This window comes from Rhinolophus sinicus, linkage group LG07, assembly GCF_036562045.2.
Source record: "Rhinolophus sinicus isolate RSC01 linkage group LG07, ASM3656204v1, whole genome shotgun sequence".
NCBI lineage: Eukaryota > Metazoa > Chordata > Mammalia > Chiroptera > Rhinolophidae > Rhinolophus > Rhinolophus sinicus.
Genome location: NC_133757.1, coordinates 46,787,730 through 46,804,766, shown reverse-complemented (window position 1 = coordinate 46,804,766; position 17,037 = coordinate 46,787,730). Strand labels below are relative to the sequence as shown.

General features: G+C 43.6%; 1 protein-coding gene and 1 non-coding gene across 2 annotated transcripts in view; both read right to left on the bottom strand.

Moving 5' to 3' along the window:
• STOX1 (storkhead box 1) overlaps window positions 1-1,545 on the bottom strand; it is a 49,779-nt gene extending 48,234 nt beyond the window's left edge. The window contains exon 1 of the mRNA XM_074339529.1: window positions 1,120-1,545. Within this exon, the coding sequence (XP_074195630.1) occupies window positions 1,120-1,465 (346 nt within the window). The 5' untranslated portion in view covers window positions 1,466-1,545. The remainder of the gene's footprint in view (window positions 1-1,119) is intronic.
• Window positions 1,546-16,629: 15,084 nt separating this feature from the next.
• On the bottom strand, window positions 16,630-16,737 carry LOC141573029 (U6 spliceosomal RNA). Its single transcript, XR_012498613.1, has one exon. It is a non-coding gene; the product is annotated as a U6 spliceosomal RNA (small nuclear RNA).
• Between the last annotated feature and the right edge of the window lie 300 nt (window positions 16,738-17,037).

Sequence of the window (17,037 nt, the reverse complement as noted above, 5' to 3'; positions counted from 1 at the left end):
GCGGGGGTTCCAGACAGAATGGGAATGCACGGAGGTGAGAAGCCAAGGTTTAACCTCACTGGCCTGGGATGTGGAGACATCATCTCTGAGCAGATGACACACAACATGAAGCTCCTCTTGCTCCCCTGCTCCCTTCCCCCTGAGGACTAAAACAAATGTTTTTTATTTGCTGCTCCGAGGAGGAAGAGGAGAAGGGGTGGGGGGAGGGATTTATGGACTGAGACAGAGAGGGTAGGAGTCAAAATTCAGAGCTGAAACAACTGGTGACTTGTCAACAGCACACCATCAAATCGTCACCACACTACATAAATGCAGGCAGAACCAGGCTGTTACAGGGAGCTGATAGCCCGCCTGAGTTTAGTGGCCGGTGCCAGAGACCTCTCACTCAGCGGTGCTGTGATTTCGCTTCTCAAATGAGAAGCTATTTGACGCAAGCAAAAAGCTGCTGTCTATCTTCAAACAAACGGGATCTCTGAAAACGTTGGAAAGGAGGAATTCTGTTTAGTTGATGGGATGTGTCCAGAGCGCCCGCCATTTGTCATTTCTTTTTCCCCAACAGTTAACGACCCCAAACCTTCCGCTGGGCCCTGATCCAAGACCACCACACCACCCAGAACAGCGGGACATGAAAACCACAGACTTTTGTCTGCTTCAAGTCTGTAAAAAAAAAAAGCAACAGCCAATTCAGGATCGGTAGACTCTGGCCAACCCCTGGTGCACCCCCTCCTAAGCGCTCCCATGGGGCAGAGACAGAGGTCTCCTGGCTGCAGCTCTGGCTCCCTCTGCACCTTTCTCACCGAAGCACCACTTTTCTAATTAGAAAGTTCTTTCGGCCAGGAACCTATGCGCTCCACAGGATAAAGAGTTGAGGAATGGGAGTATCCTGGAGTTGGCCCAGGGCAGCTGCTAGGCCGGGGCGTCCGTGTGCCAGCAGGAGGGAATGTCGGGTGGACAGCTCTCCTCGAGCCACCCAGCCCGCCCTCCCAACCCCTCATCCCCTCAATCCTCCCAGTTCCCGCTCCCTCAGAGTTGAGCCGATGATTGCACGCGCCCCGATGATCAGGGCTCGATCCCCGCAGCTGGCGCGGGACGCCCCTCCCCTCCGGGCCCCGCACTCACCCACCGCCCTGATGCGGAAGCCGCGGGGCGGGCGGAGCGCCCGGCGACACCAGGCATCGCGCAGCACCTGCAGGCTGGCGGGAGGTGCGTGCACCAGCAGCACCCCGCGCCGCAGCCATCCCTGGAAGGCCAGCCGCGAGGCGGCGCGCGCCAGCCGCGAGTTCCAGAAGCAGCGCGCGTTGGCGCGGCGGAAGGCGCGGAACACTGCGCGTCCGCCGGGCTCCTCCGTGCCTCTCGCCGCTCCTGGCGCCTCCAGCCTGCTTAGCACCAGCGCCAGCGAGCCCGGCGCCAGCTGCACGGGCCGGGCCATGCTGTGCAGGCGGCCGGGACCCGCAGCCGAGCGCATCGGCGGGCGCCGCAGCCACGCAGCACTGGCGGCAGGGGCGCCGCACGCCCGACCGGAGGGATCGGCTTACTGCGCGCCGCGCCGGCTGCCGGGGGAACGGGACTTCAGGGGGCGGGGTCGGCTGTGGTCGGCAGGGCAGGGGGTGGGGCGGGAAGCGCGGCCTGGGGCTGGCCGCTGCTCTCAGCCGCGAGGCGTCCAATAGGGGTTTCCTAGCGCTGCGTTACAGGTTACTCTCCATACCCCAGCCCCGGCTGTGCCCTCTCCGCCCCGCCCCGCCCCAGGCGATTCCCTTCATTTCTCAGCTGCCTGGCAGCCCGGATCTCCCCTTGCTCCGATGGGCCCGCACTGGGGCTTTTCCACGTCCCCCCGCAGGAGTGCCCCCGCAGCCCCCGGAGAGCCGAGCCGCCTCCTGCCGCGGCGCCAGCGTCACGGCCAGGGGTCCCCAAAGCCGGGAGGACGAGGGTGGGCACCGACGCCCTGCTTTGTGGTAGGTCCCAGTGAGAGAGGCCACTAGGGACAGCCACAAGGGTATCATGGACGTCTCTTGTGCCGGGAGTCCCAGATTTGAGTCTCGGTCTGCTCCTAATCTGTTTACGAAATTCATTTCCCGTCTCTCTCAGCCTAAATTTACCGTCTGTAAAATGAGGAGCTGGGACGCTATTCTAAGGATCTTTCATACATGGCTTTCTGAGGTCCTAGGATCTGGTCCTGCCCCTGGGACACTTAAGTGGTAAGAGACATAAAGTATTCATTCCAGAGGTGCCAACCTTATTGGGAAGGACCTCAGAAAGCCCTGATGAAATCCATAGGATTCAGCCCTCGGTTGGATCTGTGAATCCGAAAAGATTGAGACACCAACTTGCCACAGGAGTGAAGGGACAGGTGCTTGTGATGTGACACAGCACTGTAGCCAGTGCCTCAGCGCTGAGGAACAGACAGTTCAGATAATGAGTGACAGAGAGGACAGAACCCTGATTGGGATATTGCAGCTGTGGACTTCTCAAGGAGGGAGGAATGGTGGAAAGGAGAAGGGCCTTACTACTACTACTAGACATTGGTAGTGTAAGAGGGAACTTGCCAAGGTGCTTGGCAAGACCTGGGGGTCATTCTGGACTTCCCACTCCCTCACCCCATCCATCATCAATAACAACTATGATAATCTGAGATAATCTATACCCTGCCCCTAGTAAGACACTAACACACTAAGTAATAGCTGATGCTATTAAATAACATCATAACATTTATTGAGCACTGTATACTGCGGCATTAGTTTCACAACCCTGTATTAACTACTGTTAGCATCTATATTTTTTAAGATGAGGACAGGAGCTAGGTTGAATGAAGTGTTTTCTCAGTTACAGAGATAGTAAGAAATGGAGTCATACAACCGCCAAGGCAGGGTTCCCTATGACAAGTCTGGCACCATTTTCAGTTCAAATAAGTGTGCAAGCTGGAGACAACCCTCTCACATCTGAATTATGACACAAATGGATGAATGGATAAATACAGCAGAAAGCCCAAATGAATTAAACTCCTCTGTCTGTATAATCTCCACAGGGAGGCAAAGCTCCACTTCTGCGTTTTGTCATGGCACTCATCTTGTGGGTTCAAGAATGCCTTTGGTGGGGTGGCCGGTTTCTCAGTTGGTTAGAGCGTGGTGCTAATAACACCAAGGTTGCCAGTTCGATCCCCGCATGGGCCACTGTGAGCTGTGTCCTCCTTAAAAAAAAAAAAGAATGCCTTTACTGTGTTCCCCATAGATCTAGCAGCCCTCACAGTGTCCTTTCCACAATCGTAAGGATGATAATGATTCCCGTTTACTCTCAGCTCACTCTGTGCCTAGTACTGTACTAAGGGTTTTACATGTGTGGTCTACTTTTATCCTCAAAATTAACCCCCTGAAAGAGGGGATATTATTATCTCCCACGGTACTATTCTGCACTTAAAGAGGCACAGAGTAGTCAAACTAAAAACGAAACTAAAATATCTCAAGATAGAGGGATTTTTAAAAATTTTACGTTTCAGTGGACTCTATGCCTGAGAAAAGACAAAGTAATTCTAACACTATAAACAAATCCAAATGGCATGCTGTGCAGTCATTAAAAAGATTGACAGAACTTTAAGTACTGATAGAAGACAATATCCTAGATATATTTTTAATTAAAAAGAAAAGTAAATAGAATAATAAGCCTAGTATGCTACACCAACTACTTGTGTTAAAAAAGAAAAATGAGGGCACATATAGTCTCATGTGTAGCTGGGAAATCTCTAGAAGGGTACTTTAGAAGCTAGTGATAACAATAGTTACTTCTAGAGAGAGGAACGGAAGACAGGGTAAAGGGGAAGCTTATTTTCCACTGTGTATTAATTACCATATGAAAATACTTGCTCAAAAATACTTTGAGAAATGTATATCAGGACAATAAGAGATTTCTTCTGGGGGTGGCCAGTTAGCTCAGCTGGTTAGAGCGTGGCACTGGGAGCACCAAGGTTGCCGGGACTGAATCCCCACATGGGCCACTGTGAGCTGCGCCCTCCCTAAAAGAGAGAGAGAGAGGGCCAGCCCGGTGGCTCAGGCAGTTAGAGCTCTGTGCTCCTAACTCCGAAGGCTGCCGGTTCGATTCCCACATGGGTCAGTGGGCTCTCAACCACAAGGTTGCCAGTTCAATTCCTCGAGTCCTGCAAGGGATGGTGGGCTCTGCCCCCTGCAACTAAGATTGAACACGGCACCTTGAGCTGAGCTGCCACTGAGCTCCCGGATGGCTCAGTTGGTTGGAGCACAGGCTCTCAACCACAAGGTTGCCTGTTCGATTCCTCGACTCCCGCAAGGGATGGTGGGCTGTGCCGCCTGCAGCTAGAAATGGCAACTGGACCTGGAGCTGAGCTGCGCCCTCCACAACTAAGATTGAAAGGACAACAGCTTGACTTGTAAAAAAGGCCTAGAAGTATATACTGTTCCCCAATAAAGTCCTGTTCCCCTTCCCCAATAAAAAATAAATAAATAAAAAACAGATTGTTGAAACCCGTGGAAAAAAAAGAAAAAGAGAGAGAGAGAGATCATCCCTGGTCATTTTGACAAATAGAAGTTTTTCTTTTTTTGTTTTTCAAGGAGGGCGCTGCTCACTTGGCCCATGCGGGGATCAAACCGGCAACTTTGGTGTTATTAGCACCAGGCTCTAACCAACTGAGCTAACCGGCCACCCCAACAAATAGAAATTTTAACAAATGTCCAATTTATTCCCTCTGGAGTAAATAATTGCTAACAATTTACATCACTTTTCTCCTTTCCTGTTTCCAGATGATCCTTCTCTTGCCCACCTTACCAGGCCTGACATTCCTGCCCTGATAAATCCCACCTTAGGAAAGGCCAAGTCTCCAAAGTCACGCTGCCTAAATAAATTTATTAGATTTACTTAGCTAATCCAATTATTGAGTTAAAAAATATAGTGCTCTTTCATGGGACAGGACACAGATCTGTAAAGGGCTTTTGGGCTTCAGGACCACACAGGAAGATTAAGACGGCTTGTCTTAGAGAGGAGGGAATGGAAGTGCCTTTAATTGAAGTGAGGGAGCAGCACTACTGGGAAATACCTTTGCCAAGAGTAGCCCATATGGAAGGATACTTGTGGAGACTAGACCCCAAGGGGTCAGCCTTTAGAAGGATAGTGAAAGGGTCTCTGAACCAATATAGGCAGGACCATCACAGGGTCCACTCTGAGCCAACAAAGAGCTTGGAGCTCAGTAGTAAATGGAGGGGGAGGAGCAGCCCTTGACAGCGGGACTGTGCGGCAGCAGGTGCCAATGTGACTATAATGGGCACCCCAGGAAAAGACCGTCCCCCATCTTCTGCATACCGTGTAAACCCCCAAGTTTTTTATGACAGCTCCAAGGAGTAGACTCCCCAAAACGTGGCCAAGATTCAATCTTTGGCCAACTCTTACAAATGGAACTTGGAGTTTGATTTTATTTGGTTTAGAAAACTGGACCTGAAAGGGAATTAATTTATAGTCGCTACATTATAATTGCTATAAAATGTACACTGGATCATTTGTTGCTCACTTATACCTGGTGTCTGTTCTAAGTAGAGCATTCAATGCTCCTCACACCCTGACTCCAGCCTGTCTTTCTAGCCTCATCTCCATTTCCATCCTTGCCTTCCTCCATCCACACCAAGGATCTTGTGCTCCAGCAACCCCAAAGTATACCTTCCCAAGCAGATGCTCCCACATCTTTGCTCACACTGTTCCCTCTGCCTAGGAGGCCTTTTTTCCCCTTTCTACCAGTAGGCATCCTACAAAGCCCAACTCATCACACCCATGACATGTCCAGGAAGATTTCATCTGTTCTTGGAGTACTTGTTAACCCTTTTGTAACACATGTGTTAAGGGCTATAATAGTTAGTTACCTGTCTCATCAAGTAACTTGAGATTCCTTGAGGGCCAGGCTCCTGTCTGATTCATCTCTGTGACACAGCATATAGCCCAGTGTCTGGGCCAGGGATTCATTCCACCTAAATTAAATCTAATTTAACTTGTGCTTGATCCAGGATAACCACTCTCTTGCTGCTTTCTCACTAGCCTGGTGTTACTATACATAAAAACATTTCTGGTTTGAGGGTGAATCACAGGAAGACCGGTTGTTCAACTGTCAAATGCCTAGGGCAAAGCCTCAAGGAACAGGCACACCCAGGGATCACACATCCAGGCATCTGCATTTCAGTGACTTATCTGGAGTTTGTGTACAACACACATGTTATATGGAGGGTGATGTTTGGCTTAGCCACCTCAAAAATTTTTCCACATCAAAATTCAGCAGGAATGGAGCCGGCCCAGTGACTCAGGCGGTTGGAGCTTCGTGCTCCTAACTCCGAAGGCTGCCAGTTCGATTCCCACAGAGGCCAGTGGGCTCTCAACCACAAGGTTGCCAGTTCAATTCCTCGAGTCCCACAAGGGATGGTGGGCAGCGCCCCCTGCAACTAAGATTGAACACAGCACCTTGAGCTGCGCTGCCACTGAGCTCCTGGATGGCTGTTGGTTGGAGCGCGTCCTCTCAACCACAAGGTTGACTGTTCGACTCCCGCAGGGGATGGTGGGCTGTGCCCTCTGCAACTAGAAAACCGCAACTGGACCTGGAGCTGAGCTGCGCCCTCCACAACTAAGACTGAAAGGACAACAACTTGAAGCTGAACAGCACCCTCCACAACTAAGATTGAAAGGACAACTTGACTTGGAAAAAAAAAGTCCTGGAAGTACACACTGTTCCCCCAATAAAGTCCTGTTCCCCTTCCCCAATTAAAAAAAAAAAAAATCATCAGGATGAAGTTTCTGCCCCTTAACTCAGAAAATCAAGCCTTCAACTTAAGGCTGATTTAGAAAATATTTCCTGTCTGGATTCTCTTTATTACGACCATTTTACTTCCACAGCACCTTTCTTCCCTTTACCAGGGGGGAAAAAAAACGTCTGGAGACTGTTTCTATTTCTCAAAGAAAAACGTGAGGTTTTGCTAAGTGACTGTTTTGACTCAAAGGGCAGAAAAAAGGAGGTGGAGGCAAAAGAAGGACATTTAATGCTGTTCTTTTTTAAACAGAACTATTACCTTTATTCTAGCTGCTTAATTTAGATAAGACTCTGGACCACAGTAGCTTTCTCTGTAAAATGGGAATAAAAATACATAGGCAACCTGAAGGATCTCTTAGGGTCCCTTCCAGCTTCATGATTCTACAACTCCATTTTCACACCCAAAGATAGAGACCTAATGTACTTTAAATAATCACTGAGTCCAATGAAATACTAAGAGATACAAAATCAGAGTTTGAGGGCTAGATATTCCCAAAGCGGATTCTGATTTGCCTTGAAACAATTCACTTCTTTTGCCTTCCGATAGCAAGAGGCCAATAAAGAAATTTTGGAGAAAAAAACGTTCTTAATTTGGAACAGGAAAAGGCTAAGAATACTAAGAACCCCATGATTCTGATATGAGACATGTTAAAGAAAAAATTATTCTGACATTCATTAAAATGGTAAAAAAAAAAAAGATTTTATTTAAGACTATTGCGAAGTCTAGATAGCAGACAGTTGTAAAGCAAAGACACCAAAAGAAGCTGGGGTTTTTGCCAGAGAGGAGAGTAGGGAGTCAGTGGATAGAAAATTACTAATAGGAGACTTCAGGGGTGGGGAAATTCTTGCTAAACTGACTGAAAAGGAATGTTGCTAATGGCACATCAAAGGTGGGGGGTGAAGAACTTGATCAGATGTCAAGGATGAGGGTTTGCACTAACCTGATTTGGCAGGACTCTTGCTAAGATGGGGCTGGGTAGGCAGAAGACAGGCTGAGTCCAGAACAGGCCTCCAGGGAGCCTGAGCACAGCTTGGTCAAGAAGAGTCTTTGTCAGGAGCCAGTACACACTTCTCACCCCTCTGCCCTTCCCCATTTCACTAAAGAAACGAATACCAATAAAACATTTAAAACACCCCATAATCCCATTTTTGTCTGGGGAATAGGAACCTGGAATAATTAGGATTATGTTAACAGAAATTATTTGTAGGTGATGGGGTTACAAGCAATTTTAATTTTTTTTAGATTTTCTATACTTTCCAAAAATTCTACAATGAAAAAGGCCCCAATAACTTCTGGTTTAAAAGAAGTTAAAGCAACTGGCTCTCTTCACTGGGACCGTCTTGGCTTTCCAGAAAGCCCGTAAGCTTTCTAACCAAAATGAAGAGACTCCATTACTCCACCTCTCCATTAAACTCAGGGTCAGAGGGCAGATCTCAAAGCTGGAAAAAAAATTACTTCCGGATAGAAAGCCAGGGCACTAGCTTGTCAAGAAGGCGTGCAACTAAGTGCCCTAGAGCCAGAGCAAGTCAGCAAAATTCTTATTATTTGAAACATGGAAAATCAAATTAACTCTTTCCTGATCCTCCCCCCCCCAAAAAAAAAAAAAAAAAAAGAATTAAGTATGGAGGCCTGAGGCAAGATGCCAAAACCAGTTTCCAGATTTTTAAGGAGAAACCTCTTCAATTTTATTCTGGCAGAGCGTATAAAGTTGGGCCTCATATCCCATTATTTACATGCAAATCCGATAAGAAATGAGTTGGCCCTATTCCAGGTACCCAGATCTCAAAGGAACTCTGTTTCCAGGGAGGCCCCTGCCTTCTAGCTACAAGTCTCTCTCCTCTGCTTTCTTATGGAGGGAAGAAAAGATGCTAAGGCATCTCCCTCACACTGAAATTCTCCCGGATTAGGAAATAAACTGTTGCATTCCCTTTCTCACAATCTACTGTAACCAGTTGTTTAAGCTTCTTTAGAGCAGGAATCCAGGATTACCTCTTCTTCATCAAAATATGTGCTCTAGAATGCCCCCACCCCACCCCCAGCAATGCTAAAAACCAAGAAAATGGCTCCCTAAACAAGATGGTGAAGAACAAAAGTGTGGTAGAAGAGGACTCGACATTTAAGTTGGTGCCAGTCAACCCTGGTTTAGGACTAAAGAGATGTAGTTCACTCGGCATTCTACAGAGGATCCAAATAAAATATGAGACTTTATAGAAGTAACTGTAATACAGCAATAATAAATACTTATTGAGCCTGCTAAATTCCAGGTACTGCTTTGGGTAATAAAGAGGAAGACACAAAGATAAAGGAAGTTTTTCCATTAGTTCAAATAGCTTACAAGCTAGTGTTTTTCAAAACATCAAAGCCTTCATAACAAATTCATGACAAGTAAAACAAAGCGGGGGAGGAGAGAACATAATTTAAAAGGGACTGAGAAGCAGGTCAACCAATGCAATAGAAAGTGTGGACCTCATTTGGATCCTAATTTGAACAAAGCAAATATAAAATAATTTATTAGAGATTTGAACACTGACTGGATATTTGATATAAAGAACAAAAGCAAAAATGAAGGAATATATGAAATATGACTTATGAAGAAATGAATATGCTCCTAAAATACTTCCACTTTAAAAAAATATATATTAGTGCATTGGATAAGTTGTTTGGTGATCTTCTTTTTTTTTTGCTCTTGAGTAAAATGATTACTAACCCTTGTCATCACCTCTTTCAAAAAGGTACATCTGGGTAGCAGAGTGCTTATAAAATATACTTAACAATAAGACACAAAAACATTAACATTTTAAAATAACATTTTAAAGGAGAAAAATGTCTGCTTTTCAATAAATTCTGGCATCATACGCTCCTCACACACCAAAAACAAACAAACAAACAACTCAGGAAAGGAAAATAGCAGCACTGGAAAAACAGAAAGAAGTGGTATGAGCCTTCAAATAGAATTAGGAGGCTACAAATTTTGGTGGCTACCGGAGTTGTGTCATTGTTTCTCATATTAGGACAAAGATCTACATTGAGAATATTAAGATTTATTTCCTTTAAGTAAACTAATTTCCATTTCACATACATGCTTATAACACTGCTTGGGTTGACTTCTGCTCCTTTAACGGAATCAAGAAATCTAATATTATAGCTTAAAAAAACTTTGTTTCATCTGTTTCTCTTCCTCCCATACTGTCAAAGCATACTTGATAAAGAAACTGAGGCCCAGAGAAGTTAAGCAAGCCCAGAGTCCCACAGCTAGTTAATGGTTGGGCAAGGAGTGGAAGTGAGGTTCATCTCCAACTGTTTGTCTAAAGCAGTAATCGGCAAACTATGGGTAGTAGGCCAAACCTGGCCCACTGCCTGTTTTAGTAAGGCCTGCAAACTAAGAATGATCTTTACATTTTTAAATGGTTGAAAAAAAATCAAAAGAAGAAGAATATTTCTTGACATGTGAAAATTATATGATTTTCAAATTGCAGTGTCCGTAAAGTTTTATTGGGACACCCGCACGCTCATTCATGGATGTATTCTCTATGGCTGCCATTGTCAGCAGAGTTGTGTGGTTGCAACAGAGACTGTATGGTCTGCAAAGCCTAACTTATTTCCTCTCTGACCCTTTACAGAAAAAGTTTGCAGAATCCTGGTCTAGAGACCTATCAGTGTCAAGACTGCTTTATAGAACAGGGGCAAACATATGGAAAGCATTGTTAGTGCACAAATGGTAGGCCTTCTGCACCTCCTTCTTGGTCCAACCCAGTTGCTTTATATGTTGGATGGTGCTGGAAGAGGAGAGAACTGGTAGCTGCCCTGTGTGTCCTCCAGCCAACGTGCTGAGCTGAGGTGGGGTAATTTAGCTTCTGTTCTCACTGCCCATTCAATCATGAACCTCTCAGCTAAGCCTGTCAACAGGGAGACCAATTAGTGCCAATTTTGATGTGAAAAGCGCTTCCTTAGGCAGGACTGAAATCACCACCTCATTTCACACAAACAATTTAAGGGCACAAGGTTAACCATGGTTAGATTCAAACCAGGGCTTAAAAAGTGAAAGGCATCCCTCTTACCAATCCCTAGAGCGCTCCAGACTCCTTAGGAAAAAAGTGTCAAAGAACTCACCTCATTTACCAGAAGGGGACCTCACACTTCAGGGATACACAGCCAACAGGCCCTGCAAATTAAATATCCCCTACAAGATTGCCCTCAGATTTCCCACAGATGTTTATGGCAAAACGTTATTAGAGCCATGTGCAATAAATCAGTTTCCTTGGAATTCAATCGGAGAGTACCAGTTAGCAGGCCCTCCACTTCAGAATTCTGAATATTTTAGGAAATCAGAGACCCACCTCCAAGGGTCAGAGAGTCCTCAAAACACATTTCTTACAAGTGAAAATATTCTTTTACATGAGGGGAAAGATGCATTTATAGGCAACCTTGTTTTTTACTAGAGTGCCTAAAAATTTGCTGTAAATAAAGTTTTTTGGTGTGTATTGGAAAATTTAAGATGAGCAAAGTTTGCTACTTAAACCCTTTGGTGGATCATTTCATAATGAATAAAACTCTCTTTTTTGACAGCACATAATTTGTTTTTCAAAAGAATCCCATATTTATTATAATTGAAGTGCCATTCACATAATATAAATTGCTTATTTAGTTATTTGTTTAGATTTTACTATTCCAGGAAAGCCTAATCTTAGTCTCTTTAAGACTTTATCTTACCTTAAGATTTTTTTTTTAATTTTATTGGGGAAATTGGTGTGGGGACAGAGCCCCAGAAAGCAGTTTCCAGGCTCTCGGCCTCACATAGAAAGGTGCTGGCTCAGGTAGTAAATGGCCATCAACTGTGGTTACATGGCCATCAGCTGTAACCAGTGAGCCATTGGCCACTAATATAACTGCTGTGGCTACGCTGGCAGAAAATGGGGGCTAGCAAGAAGATGGTGGCTGGGCCTGCAAGCGGCAGCGCAGTGAGGGTTGCGAACAGTGTGGCTCCTGCTTCCTGTGTCTCCAACCCAGCTGCCAGCGAGAATATAATGGTACGACTCCCCTACCTATGGCTCCGTGGGTGTTCCTTTTTGGCCTCACCATGTCCTGCGTTCTTATGTGGGGAGCAGGAGCAGAGATCCCGCGTGACACCCCTCAGGCCGCCCTGCATGACAATTGGGAAACAGTGTGTTTCTCCAGGGCCCATCAGCTCCAAGTCGTTGTCCCTCAATCTAGTTATGGAGGGTGCAGCTCAGCTTCAAGTCTAGTTGCTGTTTTCAATATTTAGTTGCAGGGGGTACAACCCACGATCCCATGCAGGCATTGAACCAGCAACCTTGTTAAGAGCTCATGTTCTAACCAACCGAGCCATCCAGCTGCCCTGCTTATTCTAAATAAATCAAAATTGTTCATTCTAAAGTGGACAATTCAATGGCATTCTGTACAATCACAATGTAGTGATGTTTTTATGTCAATGTAGTCTTTTCACATTGTAGTCTTTTGCCTAAAATTTCATTTATGTTTTGAATATTGAGAGCACACATCCACCCACAGTGTCCCTGTTCTTCAAATGAATTTGAAGAACTGTATTTTACACCAATACATTGTCCTTCTTGGACATTCAAATTGCCAAATGATGATGAGAGGTAAATCACACTGGTGGACAAGAGGAAAAGAAAATTCTTTTAAACCGATTATGATAACTCAGAAAGCAAGATTTACCAGGTTTTCCAGGGTATAGACTTTTCTTTGGGGGCATTAAATATCTCTCAACCTTCCCCCAAACCACACACTTAAAAAAATTGTTTTTGAAAAAATGATACATCTCATGATTAAAAATATAAACAACATACAAAAAGAAAAAAATTCACTTGAAATTTTTCCACCACCCAGAAATGATCATCTTTAGCAAGGTAAACATTTTTGTAGGTATATATAGAGACAGAAAGAAATAATTTTTAAAAAATGGAATCACATTATCTGTCATATTTTAAATTAAAAATGTTAGGCTGTTTCAGGAAGGTGGAATAGGCATACTTTATACTTCCCAGTTAACTTCACTAAAAACCTTGGGATATTATATATAGTAAATTGTCCCAGATACGTGTGTGTATGTACACACAGATCCATATAAATATATATGTATGTATATATGTATCTCCGAAGCATAATAATAAGACTCTGACAGGTAGAGAGAGGCAGACTGGCTGGCTAGGGACCTCGGGATCCAAGAACGACATCCCTGTCGTTCTCTGGGTTTTCTTTTTGCTTCATCTATCCCAACCGGCAACCTGGAAATGCCAATGGGCATGGAAAACTAATACCTCAAGCTGAAAGGGCCAGGAAAAGGGGCAGCCTAGCAAGACAGAAACCTTGACATAATCATTCTACTCCAGCTAAATATCACAGAAAAAATGGTGGCCCCACCACTGTCCCTTCAAAGGCCAGTTGGAACGCCTAGACTTCTACACCTGCCAGGTTACATGATGTGTCCCAACTGCACCCACACCACAAAGTAGTGAGGGAGAAAGGATTGTGGAGAGCCCCCCAGGCCCTTGCAGTGCCATTGGAGACCACATGGGGCACTTGGACTTTTACCCCTACCTGGCAGCCCTACTGAGTGCCCTTCCCCTTCCCCACTAGGATGGTGGCCAAGGTGGCCAGGCAGAGAGTGAGAACTTCCACCACAGCTCAGCCGTAACAAGTCCACCCCTCCTCAGAGGCAGTGGAGACCATGTGGAAAGCAGTAACAAGATACCCCTTCACTTTCAGGCCTAGTGGAGAACCTGAAATGCAATCCCCACCCAGAAGAGACAATTCTCCGTCATCTCTCTTTCCACTGTCAAAGGAGACAGAGTAGAAATCCTGCACTTCTACCATGATCTGGTGGCAACAAGTCCTCTTCACCCACCGGGGTGGAGTCAGAGGTTTGAGCAGTGTCTGCTAAAATACAAAATTTAAATAAGATCTAGAATTTTACAATACCATAATGTCCAGGTTTCAAACACAGATCACTTGTCATACCAAGAACCAGAAGATCTCAAAGTGAATGAGGACACCAACACAGATGATTAGAACAAAATACAAATATTAGAACTAAAAAACATAATAGTATTGAAGAGATATCTGCACCCCCATGTTCATAGCAGCGTAATCTACAATAGCCAAGATGTGGAAACAACCTAAGTGTCCATTGATGGATGACTGGATAAAGAAATTGTTGTACGGGGGCGGTTCAATTCCTGCATGGGATGGTGAGCTGTGCCCCCTCCAACTAAAGACTGAAAGACAGCAACTTGAACTGAACTGCTGCTGAGCTGCCGGTGGGCGGCCGGATGGCTCAGTTGGTTAGAGCGCGAGCTCTTAACAATGGTTCAATCCCCGCATGGGATGGTGGGAGACTGGACTTGGAGCTGAGCTGCACCCCCCACAACTAGATTGAAGGACAACAACCTGACTTGAAGCTGATGGGTCCTGGAAAAAACACACTGTTAGCCAATAAAATTTAAAGAAAGGCAGGATTCAGATTTAAAAAAAGAAATTGTAGTATGTGTACACACACACACACACACACACAATGAAATATTACTCAGTCATAACAAAGAAGGAAATTCTGTAATTTGCAACAACATGGATGAGCCTTGAGGGCATTATGCTAAGAGAAATAAATCAGAGAGAAAGACAAATACTTTACGATCTCACTTATACATGGAATCTAAAAAAGAGAAAAGGAGTAAAAACAAAACAAAAAATAAAAGTCATACAAAAAGAGATCACATATGTGATTACCAGAGGATGGGGTTTGGGGGGCAGTAGAGGATGGGGGAATTAAATGAAGGTGGTCAAAGGATACAAATTTCCAGTTATAAGATAAATAAGTACTTCAGCTATAATATACAACATGACGACTATAGTTAACACTGCTATATGGTATATTTGAAAGTTGTTAAGAGAGTAAATCACAAGGAAAAAAACTTTTTTTTGGTATCTGTATGAGATGAAGGATGTTAACTAAACTCATTGTGGTAATCATTTCACAATATATGTAAATCAAGTCATTATGCGGTATACCTTAAACTTATACAGTGTACATGTCAAGTATTCTCAATGAAACTGGAAAAAAATTCCAAATAAAAAAATACAAGGTCTTACAATAAAGTTGGTGAACTTGTTGCAACGATGTTGCTAACATTTTTTATCAGAAGGATTATTCATTATGAATTTGTACCAACTGGACAAACAGTTAACCAAGTTTACTATTTGGAAGTGCTGAAAAGCCTGTGTGAAAAAGTTAGATGAAAATGACCTGAATCTTTCGCCAACAATTCATGGCTCTTGCATCACAACAATGCACCAGCTCACAGGGCACTGTCGGTGAGGGAGTTTTTAGCCAGTAAACAACTAAACACCCTCCCTACTCACCTGGTCTGGCCCCCAATGACTTCTTTCTTCACCCAAAGATAAAGAAAATATTGAAAGGAAGACATTTTGATGACATTCAGGACATCAAGGGTAATGCGACGACGGCTCTGATGGCCATTCCAGAAAAAGAGTTCCAAAATTGCTTTGAAGGGTGGACTAGGCGCTGGCGTCGGTGCACAGCTTCCCAAGGGGAGTGCTTTGAAGGTGACCGTAGTGATATTCAACAATGAGGTATGTAGCACTTTTCCTAGAATGAGTTTGCAAACTTAATTGTCAGACCTTGTATATTAATGGAAATAAAAAACTCAATGGATGACCCAGCAAGCCCAATCCTAGGTATACACCCAAGATAAATCAAAATACGTTCACAGAAAAACTTGTTACATGAATGTCCATAGCAGCATTTTTCATTATAGCCAAAAAGTAGAAACAATCTAAATGTCCCTCAAATGATGACTGGATAAACAAAATAATGTGTATATATCTATACACTGAAATATTATTCAGCCATAAAAAGAAATGAAGTACTAATATATGCTACAACATGGACGGACCTTGATAACATTATTCTAAGTGTTAAAGAAATCATACATGAAAGGCCACACATATGATTCCAATTTACATGAAATATTCACCAATAGGCATATCCATAGAGACAGAATGTAGATTAGTGGTTGCCAGGAGAGTGGGGGAGAGGAAAATGGGAAATGACTAACTGCTAATGGGTAGAGTTTTCTTTTTAGAGTGATGAAAACGTTTTGGAATTTGATAGTGATGATGGTTGCACAACCTTGAGCATACGAAAATCTACTGAATCTACATTTTAAAAGAATTACTATTATGTTATGTGAATTTTCTTTCAATTTAAAAAATTGCAAACAAACGACAATAAAAACCCTCCTCACATTTTGGAGTGCCAAGCACTGAAGCCCTGCAATGCCCTGCTTGAAATTCTCATGGGTTGCCAGGGTTTCCAGGTGGACAGGGATGTGGTACCCTGGGGAATGCCCAACAACCTCACCCTGTGACAGAAGCATCAAGGGCTACCTTGGCTTAAAGTGCAAGATGGGACCCAACATGCTTTCTCTTTCCCCGTCTTTATGGAAAAAAAATAAAAGACAGAACTTTGTATCACACATTGTGCCAATGTCATATTCCTGGTTTTGATATTATACTATAACAATGTAAGATGTAACCACTGGGAGAAATCAGGGAAAGGGTATAATGGAACCTTTCTATACTATTTTTGCAACTTCCTGTAAATCTGTAATTATTCCCAAATACAAAGTTTTTGAAAAAGTATTAGACTCAATTTTACTTTAGGTAAAGTAAAAATGAATTATTGAACTTCAGATTTTTCTTACCACTGGACCTATTTTTTAAAATTTATTTTTCAATTACAGTTGACACACAATATTATATTAGTTTCAAAAATATGGAATGCTTCATAAATTTACGTGTCAACCATGCACAGGAGTCAGGCTAATCTTCTCTGTATCGTTCCAATTTTTGGTATACATGCTCTCAAAGCAAGCATTAGAGTTATTTGCAAAAGAATTATCTAGACTGAGTTAAAAGGTTATAAAAAACATAGATATTAGTACGTTTCAACTTTAGAACAATATCTAATATTCATTTATTATGAAAGACAGGAAATTAGGACAATTTTAGTTTTCATTATATTATTTCTACATTACTAAGGGTTTTTAAAACTGACATTGTAAATCAAATATTTACAGTTGTATTGGCTGGTATTTTTTTTAAATATATTTTATTAAATTTATTGGGGTGACAATTGTTAGTAAAATTACATAGGTTTTAGGTGTACAATTCTGTA